We start from the raw sequence: 17,892 nt of genomic DNA on the forward strand, positions 1-17,892 counted from the left end.
GTTGAAGAAGGCTTCTTCAGTATTCAGCTTGTCTGCCCACCCTATTTTCGTAGAAGAGCTGCCCTCTTCGTCCTCTTGATTTAAATTGGTGAGGTCTTTTGTTTTTTTTGTTCCATCAAGGGTTGAACACATTATACTGAGTATTACCTTTATTGGGCGCCACTTTGTCGTAAGACAAAAAGAAAGTAACAGAGACTTTTGATGTCTACAAAAGTTGAACTGAAACTTGTCAGAGCAATAAAGTATAACGGATTGCCATCCGGGTTCTTCGCGCATGTCGAAAAGCCGTTGTTAACACTGGATTAAAAAGAATTAGAGATTGAGAAAGGATAGGTACAAGGTGCGAACGAATTGCAAGACACGAATACTTGAAGAGATGAAGGAAGAATAAAGTACGAAAATACTTATAAGACCATGACCCAAAATAATCGAAAACAAAATCCAAAAACATTTGAGAACATTTTTTTGTCGTAACAGAAATGCAGTGTAATTTTCAAAAAAAATGTAAATAAATTATGACAACATAAGACGGGCTAAAGTCTATGTCAATACAATTTTATTATCACCTAACGAGACAAGGGTGAAGACTTAAGTGCAAAGTTTTTCATTTTATAATTTTATTATTATAACAATGTAAAAATTATAATATAATAATTTTATTAATTAAATTAAATAAATAAGTAGAATAGAATAGAAAATTAGAATTATATATACTATTTTATAATATATTATACACTATATAGACCGTAACATAAAATCAATTGGTAATAATTTAATAAAAAATTATAAATTACATTTTAATAAACAGTGAATATATATAATAATTACAAAATTAGGGAAAAAATATTTAGGCCATAACAAAACCTCTAAAAAATTGTTTTTGTTGATTATAGTTGAATTATTGTACTTAAATAATAAATTTATATCCATTTTAACTAAATTAGAAGCATGGAAAAGTGCGTAACGCAGTACTGAAGGGGACAATGATGGACCGGAGTTCAAATCCGTTAAATCCGAAAACATTTTTTAATTTCTTTTCTCTTTTCTTTTATGTGATTAAATTTAATTAATTTACAACTATGTATAATTTATACTTAAATAAAATAAGAAATAAATAATAAGAATAGAAAAAAAAATGTATTTAGTTAAGCCGTAAAGTAAAAATAAATTGGATTTCGATTCCGTTTCACCCGAAAAAATAACTTTTGTAACATTTTTGTAGAACCAAGTGCAAGTCATATAAACACAATTAGTATTCAGAGTTTCGACTTCAATTGTTTGTTAAAGTAGAGACTATATTATAGAGTTGATAACGGCTGTAGGTAACGCAACCGCCACACAGTGGTCTGAGAATGAAATTTAGGTGGCAAAAATAGGCCATTAAAAATGTTCAAAAAATCAAATTTTTTTTTCTAGGATCTCATTAGTATATGATTACTAGTGTAAATATAAAATTTCAACTTGATAACATTTTTTGAACTGGAGTTATAGCCAAGTGAACTAAACACATATTGTTTTTTCTGTTATTTTGAAAATAAAAATGCCGATAATTAATTAATTTTTTTTGACTATTAAAATATGTAAAATAAAAAAAATAAAATGCTCGATTGTTTAGTAACATATAAAGATTATAAAATTAAAATAATTTTTTTTTTTTTTAATTAAAGTCTTTAATTGGTTATGAATCATAAAAAAAAATCGAACATTTTTTTCTTTTTTTTTTTCAAAGACCAGTTAAAATTTACTCAATTTTACCCTAAACCCAATATATGCATTTTATAAAAACACCATTTTTTTTATGACAATATGATTTTTGTGCGTTGGAAATGCAACGGGACGCAATCAAAAATTATATATTCTTATAGCTGAGAACTTTCTCTATAAAATGCATATATTGGGTTTAGGGTAAAATTGAGTAAATTTTAACTGAAGTCTTTGAAAAAAAAAAAAAGAAAAAACGTTCGATTTTTTTTATGATTCATAACCGGTTAAGGACTTAAATTAAAAAAAAAAAAAAATTATTTTAATTTTATAATCTTTATATGTTACTAAACAATCGAGCATTTTATTTTTTTTATTTTACATATTTTAATAGTCAAAAAAAATTAATTAATTATCGGCATTTTTATTTTCAAAATAACAGAAAAAACAATATGTGTTTAGTTCACTTGGCTATAACTCCAGTTCAAAAAATGTTATTAAGTTGAAATTTTATATTTTCACTAGTAATCATATCGCACTGTCAGAACAATAAGGCCGCAACTCCAAATTTATGATTTTCTTGTTTTTGGTGTCTATCAATTCGTATTTTTTTTTCTCTTTTTTTTTGTAGTGGCGCCATCTACCTCCTGATATTAATAAAAATTATATTCGCCAAAAACCCTTATTGCATTGAACGTCTATGTTTAGATTCCTAAGTACAATTTTGCCGTAAAAAGAAATATGGCTCATGTTCTAAAACAAGTTCTTTGAGTCAGAACAATATATTATAATTATGTATGAGCCCTCGAAAATACTTTTTGGTCAGTGGACAAATTATCATTTTGTTCTAAGTTTTAGTATTGGTTTCCTGAACATTTGCTTTTTTTGAGTTATGGCCTTATTGTTCTGACAGTGCGATATACTAATGAGATCCTAGAAAAAAAAATTGATTTTTTGAACATTTTTAATGGTTTATTTTTGTCACCTAAATTTCATTCTCAGACCACTGTGCGCCAATGTGTTTTTTCTGTTTACCTAATAATACTTTTAGGATTTAGCATGATTCAACTAAATAAAGGACCAGTCGCAAACAAACCAATTAATAACGGCAACAAAAAATAGAACAAAAGAAGAGCATAGATTTTTCTAACCTAGCCTCTCGGATTGATTCGGCTGCACGACCAATTTGAGTATTATAGATTAACTCTAGTCTCCTAGTCTTTCCGTCCGATACTAATATAAAAGAATATGAACCGCACATTAGGCAGTCAGGCTCTGAGGAAATTGGTGTTTATAATCGCAATTGTTCGTCTTTCTTGTATCTTAAACATTGTGTATTCGTATAGTTACATAATATTAAATTATTAATGTATGCTTAGAACCAATGAATTAATCTTGGCGATTATTTACAGTATTTATAATCTACTACTACTAATAAACTGCCTCATATAATTGAAAATTAAAGACAGAGCAAATAATATAACTATTTATTAGGAAAAATAAATGGATGTCCGACCCCATGAATCCGCACAATTGGCCAGATGAACCGTAACATGATAGACAAATATACTACTAGCTACCTAAAATATGTAAAAACAGCGAGAGGAGGAAAATACAGGAGCCCGAAACCAGTTATTAGGAGTCGTGTTTCGACTTCTTGCACGCCGCACGCGTACAAAATAATAATTGCACTGCCGCCAAGTCCCCACCATAATATTTAATACCGTATATCGGGTAATCGTTTTTTTTGTTGTGGCGACGTGCAAGGCCCAAGGACACGTGTTGGTTAGGCTTCGTCTACCGACGTTTAAGTCACCAGTCATCACAGTCAATAATAATAATATATATTACAACTTTTGGTAATATAAATAGTAGTACAAAGAGATTAACAATTTATTATCCCGAAAAAACGTGTAGTATATGTATAAAAAAAAAAGTTATATTCAATTTTTTTAATTAAAAAAAAAAAACAAATTATCAAATTAAAATTATGACCAATATTAAAACTGTCTTCGTTACGGGTGGTGCTGGGTACATCGGAAGTCACTGTGTTCTCTCTCTGCTAGAAGCTGGATATAATGTAGTGGCCATTGATAATTTTGTAAATAGTGTTGAACAACAAGAGTCAGCAGCCAGTTTGGACCGAGTGAGCCGTATAACTGGAAAAAAAATTATATTTTACAAATGTGATTTACTCGATATCCAACAGCTAGATGATATTTTCAATAAGGTGAGTAACTGTAAAAAAGTAAATACTAGGTTTTGATTTATTTAGTATAATATTACTAAATAAATAGTATTTTTTTTTTATTCAAATAAAAGCACCAATTCGACTGCGTGATACACTTTGCTGCTATGAAGTCCGTCGGAGAATCTATTAAACAACCACTCATGTACTACAAAAATAATATTGTAGGTGCGATGAATCTCTTGGATGTGATGGCAGCTCATGAATGTTACCAGTTAGTATTCTCAAGTTCGTGTACTGTGTATGGAAATCCAATATTTTTGCCTATTACTGAAGATCACCCAATTGGTAATGTCACTAATGTTTATGGGCGTACCAAGTATTTTATTGAAGAAATACTGAAAGACAGTGTCAATTCCGATCCGGTATTATTAACTTGCTTTAATAATATTATTAATGCATTTGAAAATGATTATTGCTTTACTTAGAAATGGAACGTAATAAGCTTGAGGTATTTCAATCCAGTAGGAGCGCACTCATCTGGTTTAATCGGAGAAGATCCAACAAAAAATTTTTCAAATTTAATGCCATATATAGCACTAGTAGCCTTAGGGAAAAAACCAACTTTATCTATTTTTGGTGGGGACTATGAAACACCTGATGGTACAGGTATGTTCAGTAACTAATTGTCAATAATTTATTATTGTTTTTTTTTGCCTTTTCTTTTTTAGGTATTAGAGATTACATACACGTAATGGATTTAGCTGAAGGACATGTAGCTGCTTTAAAAAAATTGCAATCTAAACAATCACATTTAGAGGTAAATACTAAATAAACTATTATAGTATATACAGTATGCATTTCAATAATACCTCAAATAATTAAAAATAATAAATAAAATTAAAAAAGCATATAATTGTATAAATGATATTTGTTTAGTTTGTCAAAATTTATCAGTACTTAAGTAGTTTAGTACTCGGTAGTCTAAAGAATATTGCATATAATTTTAGAACTAATTAGACTATTTTTAAAAAAATTGTGTGCTATAACTTCCAGTTGAAAAATATTTTTTGGGCATTTTTCTTGATTTTGTAGAGGAAGAAGTACAAATTGGGTATAAGTCATCACATTATCAAACATTTTTTTTAATGGCGCAACAAAAAATTAAAGGTTTACAAAGAACTCATTTTATGTATTTAAACATAGTAAATATGTTAATACATGATTGACCTTAGGTATTATCATTCCTTTTTCTAAGATAAATGTTTAATTATTATTTTAAGTTAAACAAAGCGTTTAAATAAAAAAAAAACCTTAATAATTTAACTGAATTATTTAAATATGTTAAAATAAGTAATATGTTAATATAAGTAAAAATTATTTTGGTTATTACTATAGTCTGTACGATAAATCATATTGTTTACAAATATTCATTAGAATGTTTTGCTTAGGTGTTTAACTTAGGAAGTGGGCAAGGAACTTCAGTTTTAGAATTTGTACAAACATTTGAAAATGTAACAGGTGTTAAAGTGCCTTATATTATAGAAGCTCGTCGTGAAGGTGATATTGGTTCCATGTATGCCAATTGTGACTTAGCGAGAACTAAACTTGGTTGGACAGCTAAGTACACTTTAGATGATATATGTAAGTACAATGTTATTTTATTATAATTCAAGTAATAAAATTAATTTAATTATATAAATTATTTTTTAGGTAGAGATTTTTGGAGATGGCAGTCCTTAAATCCAAACGGTTATAAAGGGAATAGTATAACGAGCACAAATGGTGATACATGTCACTAAACAAAATGAAAACAAATTATTACCTTAGATTTTGAAATTCAATTCACAATAAGAATTTTTTTGTATTCATCCAGTTTTTAAAGTATACATCATGTTTCAATGCTGCTAAACAGCAATTGAATAATTTGGTATAATCTTCCGATAGATTTTGAATACTTCTCATTGTTTTAAGCCATTCAATGATCCTAAAAGTCTATAACAGTTTTTAGTTAAGCTAACATAATGACAATTTCTACTAAAAGTGTTTTTACTTGAGCTGAATTTTTAGCGAATGTCGCAAGCGCATGAGGAAAGACCGTACATTTTAAAATTGTTCCATCATCAGAACTAATTCCATCAAACCCCGATATTGATATTATAATACAAATAAAAACTGAAAACATATCATCAAATGATTCCTGTAACCAAATAATTTGGTTTAAAACATGGTTTCTAAAAATATTATTTTATTACAGTAATTCAGTTGTTAAATTGAGTAGAATAAAGCAAAAAAATACATTAAAAATATATTAAAATATTTGTTAGGTTTATGAATGCAAAATTACTAATTAATAAAACCTGATACAGTCGTTGCCAGATAAATTTGCTCAGTGGTGGCGGCATTTATCAGTTAGTGTATACCAAACTAGTTTTTTCACTTAACCGGCTGTCCACCAGGACGTGCATGGTTTGGCCGTGACGGTTCTTTATTATTGTTGTTGTTATTGTTATTACTATTATTATTATAAAATGTATAAAAAAAAACTATCAACTATGCTTCGACAAAGCATAATAGACATAAAAAAAGAAACATAAAATACAGAGAACCCCTGGCTTGCGTTTTCGCGCTGTCGCAGCTAAGCTGTATCTGACAATAACTGTAATCAGTTTTAAAGAGGAATTGTTTTTTTTATATTAACTATATGCAAATAAACTATTAAATTTAATAGTATTTAATCATAGATATACAAACATTTGTGAATGCATTTTTCATAAAACCAGCTAAATGAACCATTAAATTATTAATAAACTCGTGGTGAAATTGTTCATAATGTTTAAAACAAAAAATATCAACTACCAAATTGCACAAATCAATTTTACTCCTAGAAAAAAAAAAATTAATATCAAACAAAGGTGTTGTATTAGGAAGTTATTTGTGTTTGCATACTTGGAAAATTGATTGGCAGCTTTAATGCACTCTTCTAAAGCATTAAAAGATGTATTACTCGTAACAAAATTTTGAGCACAACACATAGTTATAAACTTTGGAAGCGAATCGTTTTGAACTGGGTACGGTCGCATATTTTCTAAAACTTTGATTGGTATTACAAGACAGCAACTAAGAAATACTTCAAGTACTTTCTGTAGAGAAAATTGAGTTTTTAAATTATTTTCATTTATTGGTGAAATAAAAGTTTTTAACAAACTGAACCTTATTGTCTAATTGAATTGTGCACCAAATGTTTTCAAAAAGATGACAAATCAAGTCTATATTAACTGTATTAGTTTCTGGGTTTTGTAATATTAGTTTGCATTCGTTTAAATAATGACACAACAGATCATCTATAAAAATCAAATATTTATCAAATACAAATTTGGTTCCAAATATATATATATATATGCTTCCAAGGCAAACGGATAAAAACGACAGTTATTAAAATATTGTTTAAATTGATTTTAACATAATACCCATTAACTAATAGTGTTTACGCTGAAATTTGTCGTATCACAAAATATAATTATCAATAAGACAGTTAGCATAACTGATTGAAAATAATTGTTGTTTACATATGTATTCAGTTGATTATTCAAAAAATGTTGTTTATACTCTTTTTGCCTTGAAAGCGTCAATATTAAAATACTTAAGTCTCTAATAGTACTTTTATATACAAATTCATTTTAAATAAATGACTAAGATATATACCTGAATTTATATTATTTATTTTGTCATCATCAAATATATAAACTTCATCCAAAACGTTGGCCATAAATTGCTTTTGGAAATCATGATACATAATATGAGAGACTTTGACTAAAGTATTAAATAATAACTTTTTTTGATTAATCTGAAACGAGTAGAGTAATGCGTAATATATTTATAACATAGTGTTATATGAATTAAAAAAATGTTAAATATTTTTATATAAAACTGTTCTCACATCAAGATTTTTGTAATATTCATAACATTTGTATAGAAGTCTAAATGCTGAAGTAGATCTCATGGATTGTTTAGCAATTAATGTAATTGATTCTTTCCAAAGTTTACTTTGAGGTCCTTCTGTCAAATACCGGTCTAAGAAAGACCAATCAAATGCATACATGGGTTTATCAGTACCATTTAACACAACTAAACAATTTTGTTTAAGGCGTTCGTCAGTGTCTAACATCTTTTTACGCTTTGGAACCACAAATGACATTAATCCTCTAGCAATGCTATACTCGGGTAGGTGTTTTAACGATTTTGGTTCATCTGTAATAAGGCATTTAAATAACAACACTAAAATACAGCAAATATAAGGGACTCACGATCTGATGGTACTCTAAAAGATGTATTTTTAATTAATTCTTGTCCCAACCAAATTGATAATGTAGAAAGAGCTTCATTAATACAAGCGGCATTGATATTTTGAATAAATTTTATCCAGCACTCACCTATATAAAAATAAAAAAAATTACTTAAATATAAAACAATGTATGATAGCTCTATACCTAGTATAGGTCCTTCAAGCAACTCAAGTTTTTCTAAATCTTCTAACTGGGTAACAATATTGGGAATGCTTTGAAATGTCTGAGGTAAAATTCGCATAGGCATGTTTTCTAAGTCAATTTTTGATAATGATCTAAAAATGTTTAAACATTCAATGTTTGTACGTGTATGAGTGGAGCCGACCACTAATACATTTTTTACATTATTTTATCAGCACTTACTTTAATGCACACTTTATGGTATTAATATTTGAATGTAATACCAAAGACCATAGCTTTTGTATATTTTCAGTACGTACTTTATTGTCTGTAGTTTGAATAGCAGATTCTGCCAATAAATCACAATAACTGTTAAAAACATTACATTAAATTATATCTATTAAAACACCAATAAAAAATAAATCAAATTTTACCTCGAAATGACTGAAGGATGATGAATGTTACCAATATTTTTATCAAATATTTTTAAAAGAGCCTCGGAGCTTAAGTATTCAGCTGAACATAATTCAATTAATGATTCTAAAGTCAATTTCATTGGTAAATACAGTTTATGTTTAATATAAAATGCCAACATTTGTTTTAGGATAGGCACCAAATCTGAATTAGGACTTAACAAAACACAAAATTTTAACAAATTATTCAAAAACCAATTTACATATTGAATAACATTTGTATTTTACTTGGTTTTTACTAATTTCTGGACAGTATATGCCTTTACAACGTTCCACTGCCATCCAGGTTTGTCCTTTGATATACTATATAGTAAGAATCTATAACATCTAGATTCTATTGTCCATAAATCAAAATACATAATAATGCTATATATTTGGAGAGTTTCTTCATTACATTCTTCAAATTGCTTAATAAGATTTATAACTAATGACACGTTTTCCTGAAACATTAATATTTTAATAATAATATAAAAATATGTACAATTAATACAGTTACTCAAATCTATACCATAATTATTTGAGTTTTAATATTTAATTCCTTTCCAGAATTTTCTAAAAGTTTTATTATTATTTTAATTTTATATTTGTCATGATAAAATTATACATTTTTTAATTTATGCAAATTATTTTATCTTACTTGCATACAAGCAGTTGTAGGTACGACTTGTAATAGATGTAATTTTTTATAACAGTTTGTTTCGTTATTTATAGCATAAGTTATAAATGGTAATAGGTATTTTTTGTTTATTAAATTTAATAAACTTTGTTGATGATGATTATCAAACCGTTTGCACAAGTAAAGGCCAGCTACAAAAAAGCTAAATAAAGTATTCTCTGATAAAAATGTTGATTTTTTGATTTTTGCTAACCATTTTGTAATAAAATGTTGATTGTCAAATTCAGCACACAGCCTTTAACAAATAAAAATATTACAAATATATTGTTATCAAAAAATATTAATGTTAAATTTAAACAAACTTTATTAATTGAATAGACATTGTGATGTGGCAATCTGCTCTCATGAACGGTGACATTTCATGATAATTTTGGCATGATCGAAGTTTAGATGTACTGTTAAAATTAACAGTAGAAACAATCGACTCTATCGAGTCATTAATGATTCCTTTATTTTGATTCCATTGGAAAATACTAGCTAATAATGTTTGGGCAATTATTTTATGACATCCATAGTTTTGAATAATATTTAAACCTATAATAAGATAGAATGTAGATAGAACAAAATGAAACATTCAAAATTCAAAAATATGTATTACAAAAATTTGTTATTTGCAGTACACAATTTGACCAGCAAACATTTAAAGCTCTAATCATTGCCAGTAATACATTTTCAGCAGCACAAGGGCAAATTTTTAAAAGTCTTTTGAGTCTTAATAGTACTAAAGTAGGTTCATATCCGTGCATAAATAATTGAACTGAACATTCAGCTATACACAAACATAAATTGAATTGTATTTCATGAAGTTTGTATGGAATTACTTGACAGATTTCATCCAACAAATTTGATAAAAACAAAACATTATTCAAATCGCTCATCTATAACATTAGTAAAATGTTCAAGTTAGAATCTTAAAACTATTTGTCTACTAGTACAGCAGCCATGAACCTTTCGGACAACTAAATTCATAACTTTAAATTCCGTGGACCACTTATATAATGTGACTAATGATTTATATAATTTTTATTTTTATTTATAAAGATAAATAAATTTGTAAAATAATGACCAGAGAACTCCCACTATATTAATATAAAATTCATCTTTTTTTTAAAAATATATTACAAAATTATGAAAGTTAATTTAATTATTACAAAATAATTGAAGCTTATTTAAGGATGAATCTTTTTTAGCGTGATATTTTTTCCTTCTCGTTTGAAATAAGTTTGTGTATATTTAGCTCCAATGAAGTTACTGCAAGATCGAGTGTTCTACTACATGGTTAATAAAACCAAAAAGCAAATAATGTCCAGATTTTCTGTGGAACACTGGTTGGCGACTGCTGAACTTGTATAACACATTAAATATGATGGCATAACGCTACACTATAAACATATTTCATAAGTACACTTTTTTGGGATTTTGAGTTATTAAAACTAAAAAAAGATTAAGCTACCTATAGCCTTTTACTCCTAGTGTACACATATTGAAAGCCTAAAATGATTATTTTTACAGTTTTTTGTCAAAAGACAAAGTAGTTTATATATGTTGGGGTAAAACATTGTGACTTAAAACATCATTTCTGTAAAATTAAAAAAAAAGTGCACATATTATGATGCAGAGCATACTATGCCATCAATATATTATTGTATACATATATATACAGAAATATAAACATTTTACTTGTAAACAAGAGTAAATTTCAAATATTAATTCATACTCTGACGTGCACACAAGTATTTCTAAAAACAATTTTACGAATTCAATTCGGTAGCTTGATGGTGTTCGTGATATAAAAATGAATTTGAATAAACGCTTAGTTACATTCAACCAGTTTTTGGTAAAACTATAAAAATCAAAATTTCCTAATAATATTTAAAGAATTTTTATAAAAACAAATAATATTTCTACTTTTTAATGTTGTTATTACCTTGGATCATCTAAATTTGTATTAACTTGCAAATGAAGTAGAACATAACTCCATTGATCGATGTTTTCGTCCATTATTTTAATTAAAAGATCAATTAAGGCATTGATATTATTATTGTTGATAGTAGTTTTTTTTTTTTTTAATAAAAAAACAATTAATTCAAACACTTCTTGAATAAATCCAGTTTTGCATTTAGTCCGAGACATCAGAACAGTTAGCCAATCAATCAATAGTTGAGTAGGATAATGATCATTAGTTGTTATGAATTCACACAATGCTCTAAATGCTGTCATACTGACGACTGTATTATGGTGGCAACAATATTCTTGAAGTAGCAACATTTCAGGGATCTGTTACAGTATATAAAAAATATAATACAGAAAGAAATTTCAAAAACAATTTTTTTTTAAATATCTAATACTTAAAATTCTTAACTATATTAACTACTTGGTTTTATTTCCAAGTTTAATAGATTCTTTATCACTTGCATTATTTGTTGAATTTAATCCCAAAATCCCAATTTTTATACATATATATATATATATATGTATTATAATGTTGTAACCACAACTATGTTAATTTAATTTTATAAGGAGAATCAAAAGCAGCTCTTTTGATTATTATTATTGACAGTATTTTAGATACTTTAATTCAACTTTTTTTTTAGTCAATATTTTAAAATACTAAATAAGTTACACTCATAACTTAAAATAATATTATTCATGCCAGTGTAATAATAATATGTATTTTTTGGTCATTAAAGCTTTTTTCAAACATTAAGAAAAATGTATTTTTAAGACAAGTTGTGTGTACTGAGTTATTCTTTCGGGAATCAATCTAAAACTATTTATTTCAATTGCTGTTTTCTTAATGGACCACTTAATTATTAAAAAATGTTTGTTATATGTTATACAAATCGTTTAATGATAAAGAAAAAAAATTATCTTCTTCTACTTGTTTTTAATGAATATATTATTATTAATAAGTACTGAAATATATTATTTTTTAATTTTAGGAGTAAAATGTTAATTTTGGGTGCATCACATTCAAAATCATTGAATAGAATATTACTTTTGTCATGTCTGTTCTTGTCCCACTAATCTTCATCGTAATCATGTTAACCAGCTTGGAAATAGCCTGACACAAACAATTAACATAAACATGTTATATCCATTATCCAATTTAATTCAGTAAAAATTAAACACTTGCATTATGCAACTTACTGAGGCGACTAATATTGGGTTTTCTGACTCGATTTTTCCTTTTATTACCGTAATTTTGTCCATTATTATTTTATACGAACAAAACTTTTAATTTGATATTACACGATTAAAGTATAAAACACCAATTGCTAAAGATCGGAAAACTGATTAAGGAATCAAAAACTTTATAGACAACACCTTGAAATTAATACATTTTTTTAAGTTCAGTAAGCTTAGCCGTTGGTTTTGCGGTCGAGTTTTGATTCAAAAGTCATACTGATTATAGTGATTACTGATTCAATCAAAATCCGCGTGGTTGATAACAGTATCTCAAGTGAAACATTATACCATAGATTAAATACTATCACTGAGTAAATAATTTAACCTGATAAGTGACAACATAACATTGTAATTAATGTAAAAGTGAAAAGCTCTTGAAAGTTGAAACTTGTAATGTATTATTAATTATTATGTTTATCTATTTATTTTATAAATAATTATTTAATTTGAAGTTAAAACTTAGATAAAATTGTATTTATATTAGTGTGTAGGTATGAATTTAAATGATTATATATTGTGTACTTTTATAGTTTTTATATACCTAGTGTGTTGATTCATATAAATGAATTGCATTAGAATAAGGTCGTTTGCAAAAGTAAATTTAAAATATGAATCAACGGCTGGTTTATTTACTAAACTGATTTTTCATAAGACTACTTTAGTTGTACCGGCTAAAGAAGAACTACTGAATAATTCTATCAAAAATTATCATTATGACGCATTTGATGCATTCACTAATGCCCTTGTACAAGAAAAGACGAATAAATGGAGGTATAATACATTTGCTGAACATAATAAGATAGCCAAAATTAAATCAAATACAATTTCTAAAACCTATCATGATATTGATTACTTAATCACATATTTGCAACAAAGTTTAAAAAGATCTCACAGGATAAATAAACTATTGTTGGGTAAATTCATGATCACGGTTTCCAAACATGGACGCATTGATGGATTAAATATTATTGATCAATTATGTGATCTATATGAGTATCGCGTTACAGAGAGTAAATTAAAAATGTATTATGCTGAAGCATATTGGGTAAACGGCAATCTAAAGAAGATGTTTGAAATATTAGAATGGTTTTATCCTATTCATTCAACAAAAGTTTTACATATCATAGATCCTATCATATGCAATATAGTAAAATCTCAAGGTGAAGCATCGGTCGTGATGGCTTTGAATTTTGTAAACACTATAATGAATAAATACAGTGATTTTTATCCGATTAGTGTGCTTTGGAAATATTTGTTCACAAGCGAGTTATACAATGACAACATAGAGGCTGAGCGATTAGTTCAAACCAACAGTCAATTAATTGATCAGATACAGTATATGGTTCCAACAATTACTCGAGACTTAATAAAAATTAATAAAATAGAACATATTTATAAATTGATGACTTTGATGTTAAAATATAATCGCATGGAGTCCTACAAATGGATTCTAAGACATTTATTTAATTATTATTGTGAGTATACCGTATGTTTTTAGATTTAATAAAAACCTCTTTGTGCGTAAACTTTATTTCAAAGATAGTCATTAATCAAATAGAAGGGCGTAAGTCATAAGGGAAAGAATGATTTTACTTTTAATAAGTTTAATTTTATATTTTTATTCAGTTATTTAATAGATTCTATTAATATTTAATAGAAAATTAGCAGACTTATTTTTTTATAAACGTTGTTTATCAGTACTTAAAATTTATATTGTTAATACCATCCTTTTTGGTGATAATTTTTGCTCCTTAATTTGTCTAAAATATTTTTTAAATTATTGATGCATATATTACTGTTTACTAGATAACTATTTCTTAATATATTTATTTGTATCATTAAAACAAAATAAAAAATAAGTTGATTTAATAAATGAAAAAAAAATTTTAAATAATAAAGTATTACCTATAAACTTATATTATAAAAATAAAGTAGTATTTAAAAAATTAAATATATTTTTTCGATGTTGAAAAAAATGTACATAAGTAATATAAATATTATTTTTCAGATATAATGCAAAATGTTCGCCAGTGTAAAGAAATAATGAAACATTCAATAGAATTGAATATACCATTGACAAATATACAGCAATCACAATTAATTAACATGGTTTTTAAAAACAAACAACCAAAACAGATTAACAAAGATGTTACAACAACCATATTCAAACTTATGTTTTAGAATAGTGTGATAGATGTTAACACAGCAATATTTTTGTTCTTGTTATAAAAAATAATCTTGCTTAACTATAAGACTTACAACTTGTTAATAATATGAATAAAAGTTTTACAGCAAGTAGAGTAATTTTAACATAAAAGTATATTTATGAAAATAATTAGTATTATGAAATAATCCATCCCGTTCCAGTATTAATAATTGACTTATGTATATAAATTCTTAACATCTATACGACTTGAAATAATGTTTTTTTAGTCAGTTATGTTTGATGTACAAATAAATAATTATCAGTGAAAAATACTATGATTGCCAATAATTATAATTATAGTAGGGTAATATTTAAATAAAAATATATTAACTAATATTGAATAAATAAATTTTGATATAAATCAACTTAACAATGTTACTAACAAGGTATCACAAATGTATAATTCGGATTTTAGATAGTTAATAATCACCTTAAATTAAATTTCATTGATAAAATATTAAATCATTATGAAAATAAATATAATGTCTATAAGAATCAATGTTATTTTTTTAATTTAATTACATATAAAAGAAAATTAGGAAATTCTGATAAATTGGATGGTATCAAAATCACACTTTAAAAAAAAAATTAGATTCGACGGAAGATAGTACTAGTTTGGATGGTCAATTAATACAATCAATAAAACTTCGGCTGAAACAAAAGTAAGAAGAAAGATTAATATGATAGAATTGGTAATTTAATAAAAACAAATTAGCAATTTTTTTTTTGGAAAATAGCATTTTGTTGTTCTTGAACCGAAAGGTAACTTTTTGCTCATTGCTATAATTTTTTAACACGCAGTGATTGAATTTGAGAGGTAACACAAAGAATTTGAGTTTCTTCCAATATGTTATTTTAAATGTTTAATGTGGATTACTGTTCAGACAATTGCGTCTATTTCCCCCCAGCCTAACCTAACTCGAGCTTTAACTATTTTATACCTCCTTTCAATTCAAGCACTGCTAGTATGATAAGATATTTTACTATTCAAATAGCATGTAAAAATAATACTTGTTTATTGGTATTACTGTAATAAATATTCATATGTCATATTATTTATATGCAAAGTTGAAAATTGCTTGTTTATAATAAATAAAAGTAAGTAGGTCAATATGCTATTTTCCTTAATAGACAAATTATATTTTAAATTTGTACAATTAACCTGATCAGGTGTAGTAGTTGATGCAACAAAATTATCATCATCGTCAGAGTCATCTTCACCTGATGATTCACTACGATCCTTCAATAATGCTGAAAGTTTAAATAAATGAAGTTAATTAAGAAAATATAAAAATAAAAATAAAACTTACAGTTTTTATGATAATTTAAATTAGTACTGTTTTGTTGAGCTTTATCTCTTGACAGTTTGTCAAAGCAATTAAGACAGACACGGAGGGGCTTCGATGATTGATTAGGTAGCAAAAATCTCTTACTAGAGCACGGACCACATACTACTGTTCCACAGTTACGACAATGATGCTAAAATAAAATTTAATAATAATAAATAACAAATAAACAATTAAAACTAAATCATTATAATAATTTCATTGCTTTATTAATAATTAATAGTTATAATGTAGGTGACACATAGTAAGATTATTATTTATTTACCCTTCGATTGAGAACAGTGAACTGAGTCTTCTTGCAATGCATACAAATATTTGCTTCGGAATCTGGTACCCATACGGCAGCATGAACTTCTACAGCTTTCTTACCGCTTTTTCTTAATAAGTCTTCTATACATTTGTTAATATGGGCCATCCATTCTTGTTTTTCTGTTGAAGTTGCTGCATAAACCGCAAAAGACTTTGATGCTGTGCGAATTAACCATCCATTTCGTAATTCTACAATGTAAAATAATATGATTAAATCAAATAGATTGGTGTTATTTAGTTAAGATAATCCTATATCATAGAACAATGTTTTTTTTACTTACGCCCTTCATCTTGCAGTGATTCTAACTTGACTTCCTCCAAGGGAATAACATGCTGTTTGTTATACTGTAAACATTTTATTTTAATATAATGACAACTTTTAAAGCTAGTTTGACGAGTTTTGTTACTTTTTTTTTATTCATCAAAATGTTTCCATATACGAGAATATCGTTAAACAAAAAAAACTGCCTAGGTTTAGGCTTTTTGCGACAAATTTTTGTCAGAACTCCTTCACCTACTAAAACTCTTCCTGGTACACCTAATGGCTGCAATAATTATCATTTATATGTCATTTATGATTTATCATTAATAAAACAATTAGTTTTTAATTAAAATTGTGCTCACTTGTCCGGAACTCCCAAAACAACTTTCAACCATTGTAATTCTGCGAGCATTTGCTTCGCTATTTACTGAAAACAAGATTATACAAATTGTATTGTTGGAATAAAATAATATGTATAGTTACACAAGGTAAAATTTACCTAATCGGTCCACCATTGTTAATGGTACGATTTGGATCCACTATTGTAACACGCCTGTTTAGAATATTTGATAGAGAAAGAGAAATGATTAACGATAGAAAAAATGTATTATTCAAGGCCTTGTGTGACAATTGCATGAAACGTAGACAACATGAATTTTAAAAAACTATTCCTTCGATGAATGAACGATTTTTAAAATAATATAAGGCCCGTGTTGAATAGAAAACCTAACATTTTATCACCAATCTCGTACTCTTATCATTTTGACGTCAATAACGATAATCATTATCATTTATTTTTTTTTTTTTTAAAACGCAGAATTTCCTATTCTAAAATATTATACCAATCACAGCCCACAGGTAATAACATTTTATATTTGAATGCATTTAAAAGGGGTAATACTATACTGATCTATAAAACATTATACATTAACATTGATTCTATTAATTTGGTTTCGTCTAGATTCAACAGAGCAATAGGTTAAGAGGGCGTAACCCCTCCCGAAATATTTTTATATCCACACACGATAGTTGGTATTGGAGATTTAAATTTTGGTTTTACATTTTTATTCATACTT

General features: G+C 26.7%; 4 protein-coding genes across 5 annotated transcripts; 2 read left to right on the top strand and 2 right to left on the bottom strand.

Moving 5' to 3' along the window:
* Positions 1 to 3,463: 3,463 nt before the first annotated feature.
* LOC126835392 (UDP-glucose 4-epimerase-like) lies at positions 3,464 to 7,387 on the top strand. Its single transcript, XM_050567949.1, has 6 exons — positions 3,464 to 3,931; positions 4,024 to 4,314; positions 4,378 to 4,558; positions 4,621 to 4,709; positions 5,341 to 5,533; positions 5,603 to 7,387. The coding sequence occupies exons 1-6, from the start codon at positions 3,692 to 3,694 to the stop codon at positions 5,689 to 5,691; spliced, it is 1,083 nt and encodes a 360-aa protein (XP_050423906.1). The 5' UTR covers positions 3,464 to 3,691; the 3' UTR covers positions 5,692 to 7,387.
* Positions 3,549 to 12,909, bottom strand: LOC126835384 (uncharacterized). Of its 2 annotated transcripts, XM_050567935.1 has the most exons (20): positions 12,655 to 12,909; positions 12,503 to 12,568; positions 11,432 to 11,781; positions 11,185 to 11,347; positions 10,103 to 10,382; positions 9,807 to 10,038; positions 9,466 to 9,739; positions 9,057 to 9,268; positions 8,790 to 8,984; positions 8,599 to 8,724; positions 8,380 to 8,510; positions 8,197 to 8,322; positions 7,830 to 8,140; positions 7,595 to 7,736; positions 7,103 to 7,233; positions 6,839 to 7,032; positions 6,644 to 6,773; positions 5,943 to 6,089; positions 5,715 to 5,884; positions 3,549 to 3,860 (listed from the first exon to the last, which is right to left on the bottom strand). In XM_050567935.1, exons 1-19 carry the CDS (start codon positions 12,715 to 12,717, stop codon positions 5,735 to 5,737), a joined length of 3,423 nt encoding a protein of 1,140 aa, XP_050423892.1. In that variant the 5' UTR covers positions 12,718 to 12,909; the 3' UTR covers positions 3,549 to 3,860; positions 5,715 to 5,734. The 2 variants fall into 2 exon arrangements, with proteins under 2 accessions (XP_050423892.1, XP_050423893.1); XM_050567936.1 differs by lacking the exons at positions 11,185 to 11,347; positions 12,503 to 12,568; positions 12,655 to 12,909 and having other exon boundaries at positions 3,551 to 3,860; positions 11,432 to 11,450.
* A 165-nt stretch (positions 12,910 to 13,074) lies between these two features.
* Positions 13,075 to 14,984, top strand: LOC126835258 (uncharacterized). Its single transcript, XM_050567728.1, has 2 exons — positions 13,075 to 14,168; positions 14,702 to 14,984. The coding sequence occupies exons 1-2, from the start codon at positions 13,256 to 13,258 to the stop codon at positions 14,872 to 14,874; spliced, it is 1,086 nt and encodes a 361-aa protein (XP_050423685.1). The 5' UTR covers positions 13,075 to 13,255; the 3' UTR covers positions 14,875 to 14,984.
* Positions 14,985 to 15,274: 290 nt separating this feature from the next.
* LOC126835259 (pleckstrin homology domain-containing family F member 2) lies at positions 15,275 to 17,562 on the bottom strand. Its single transcript, XM_050567730.1, has 8 exons — positions 17,316 to 17,562; positions 17,179 to 17,243; positions 16,962 to 17,099; positions 16,836 to 16,899; positions 16,511 to 16,743; positions 16,210 to 16,378; positions 16,062 to 16,150; positions 15,275 to 15,550 (listed from the first exon to the last, which is right to left on the bottom strand). The coding sequence occupies exons 1-8, from the start codon at positions 17,329 to 17,331 to the stop codon at positions 15,536 to 15,538; spliced, it is 789 nt and encodes a 262-aa protein (XP_050423687.1). The 5' UTR covers positions 17,332 to 17,562; the 3' UTR covers positions 15,275 to 15,535.
* Positions 17,563 to 17,892: the final 330 nt, after the last annotated feature.

This window comes from Adelges cooleyi, unplaced genomic scaffold (genome assembly GCF_023614345.1).
Source record: "Adelges cooleyi isolate 19-005CV unplaced genomic scaffold, UGA_ACOO_1.1 ACOO_flye_CR_arks_rails_tigmint_CR_PRNA_23, whole genome shotgun sequence".
In the NCBI taxonomy this organism is placed as follows: Eukaryota; Metazoa; Arthropoda; class Insecta; order Hemiptera; family Adelgidae; genus Adelges; species Adelges cooleyi.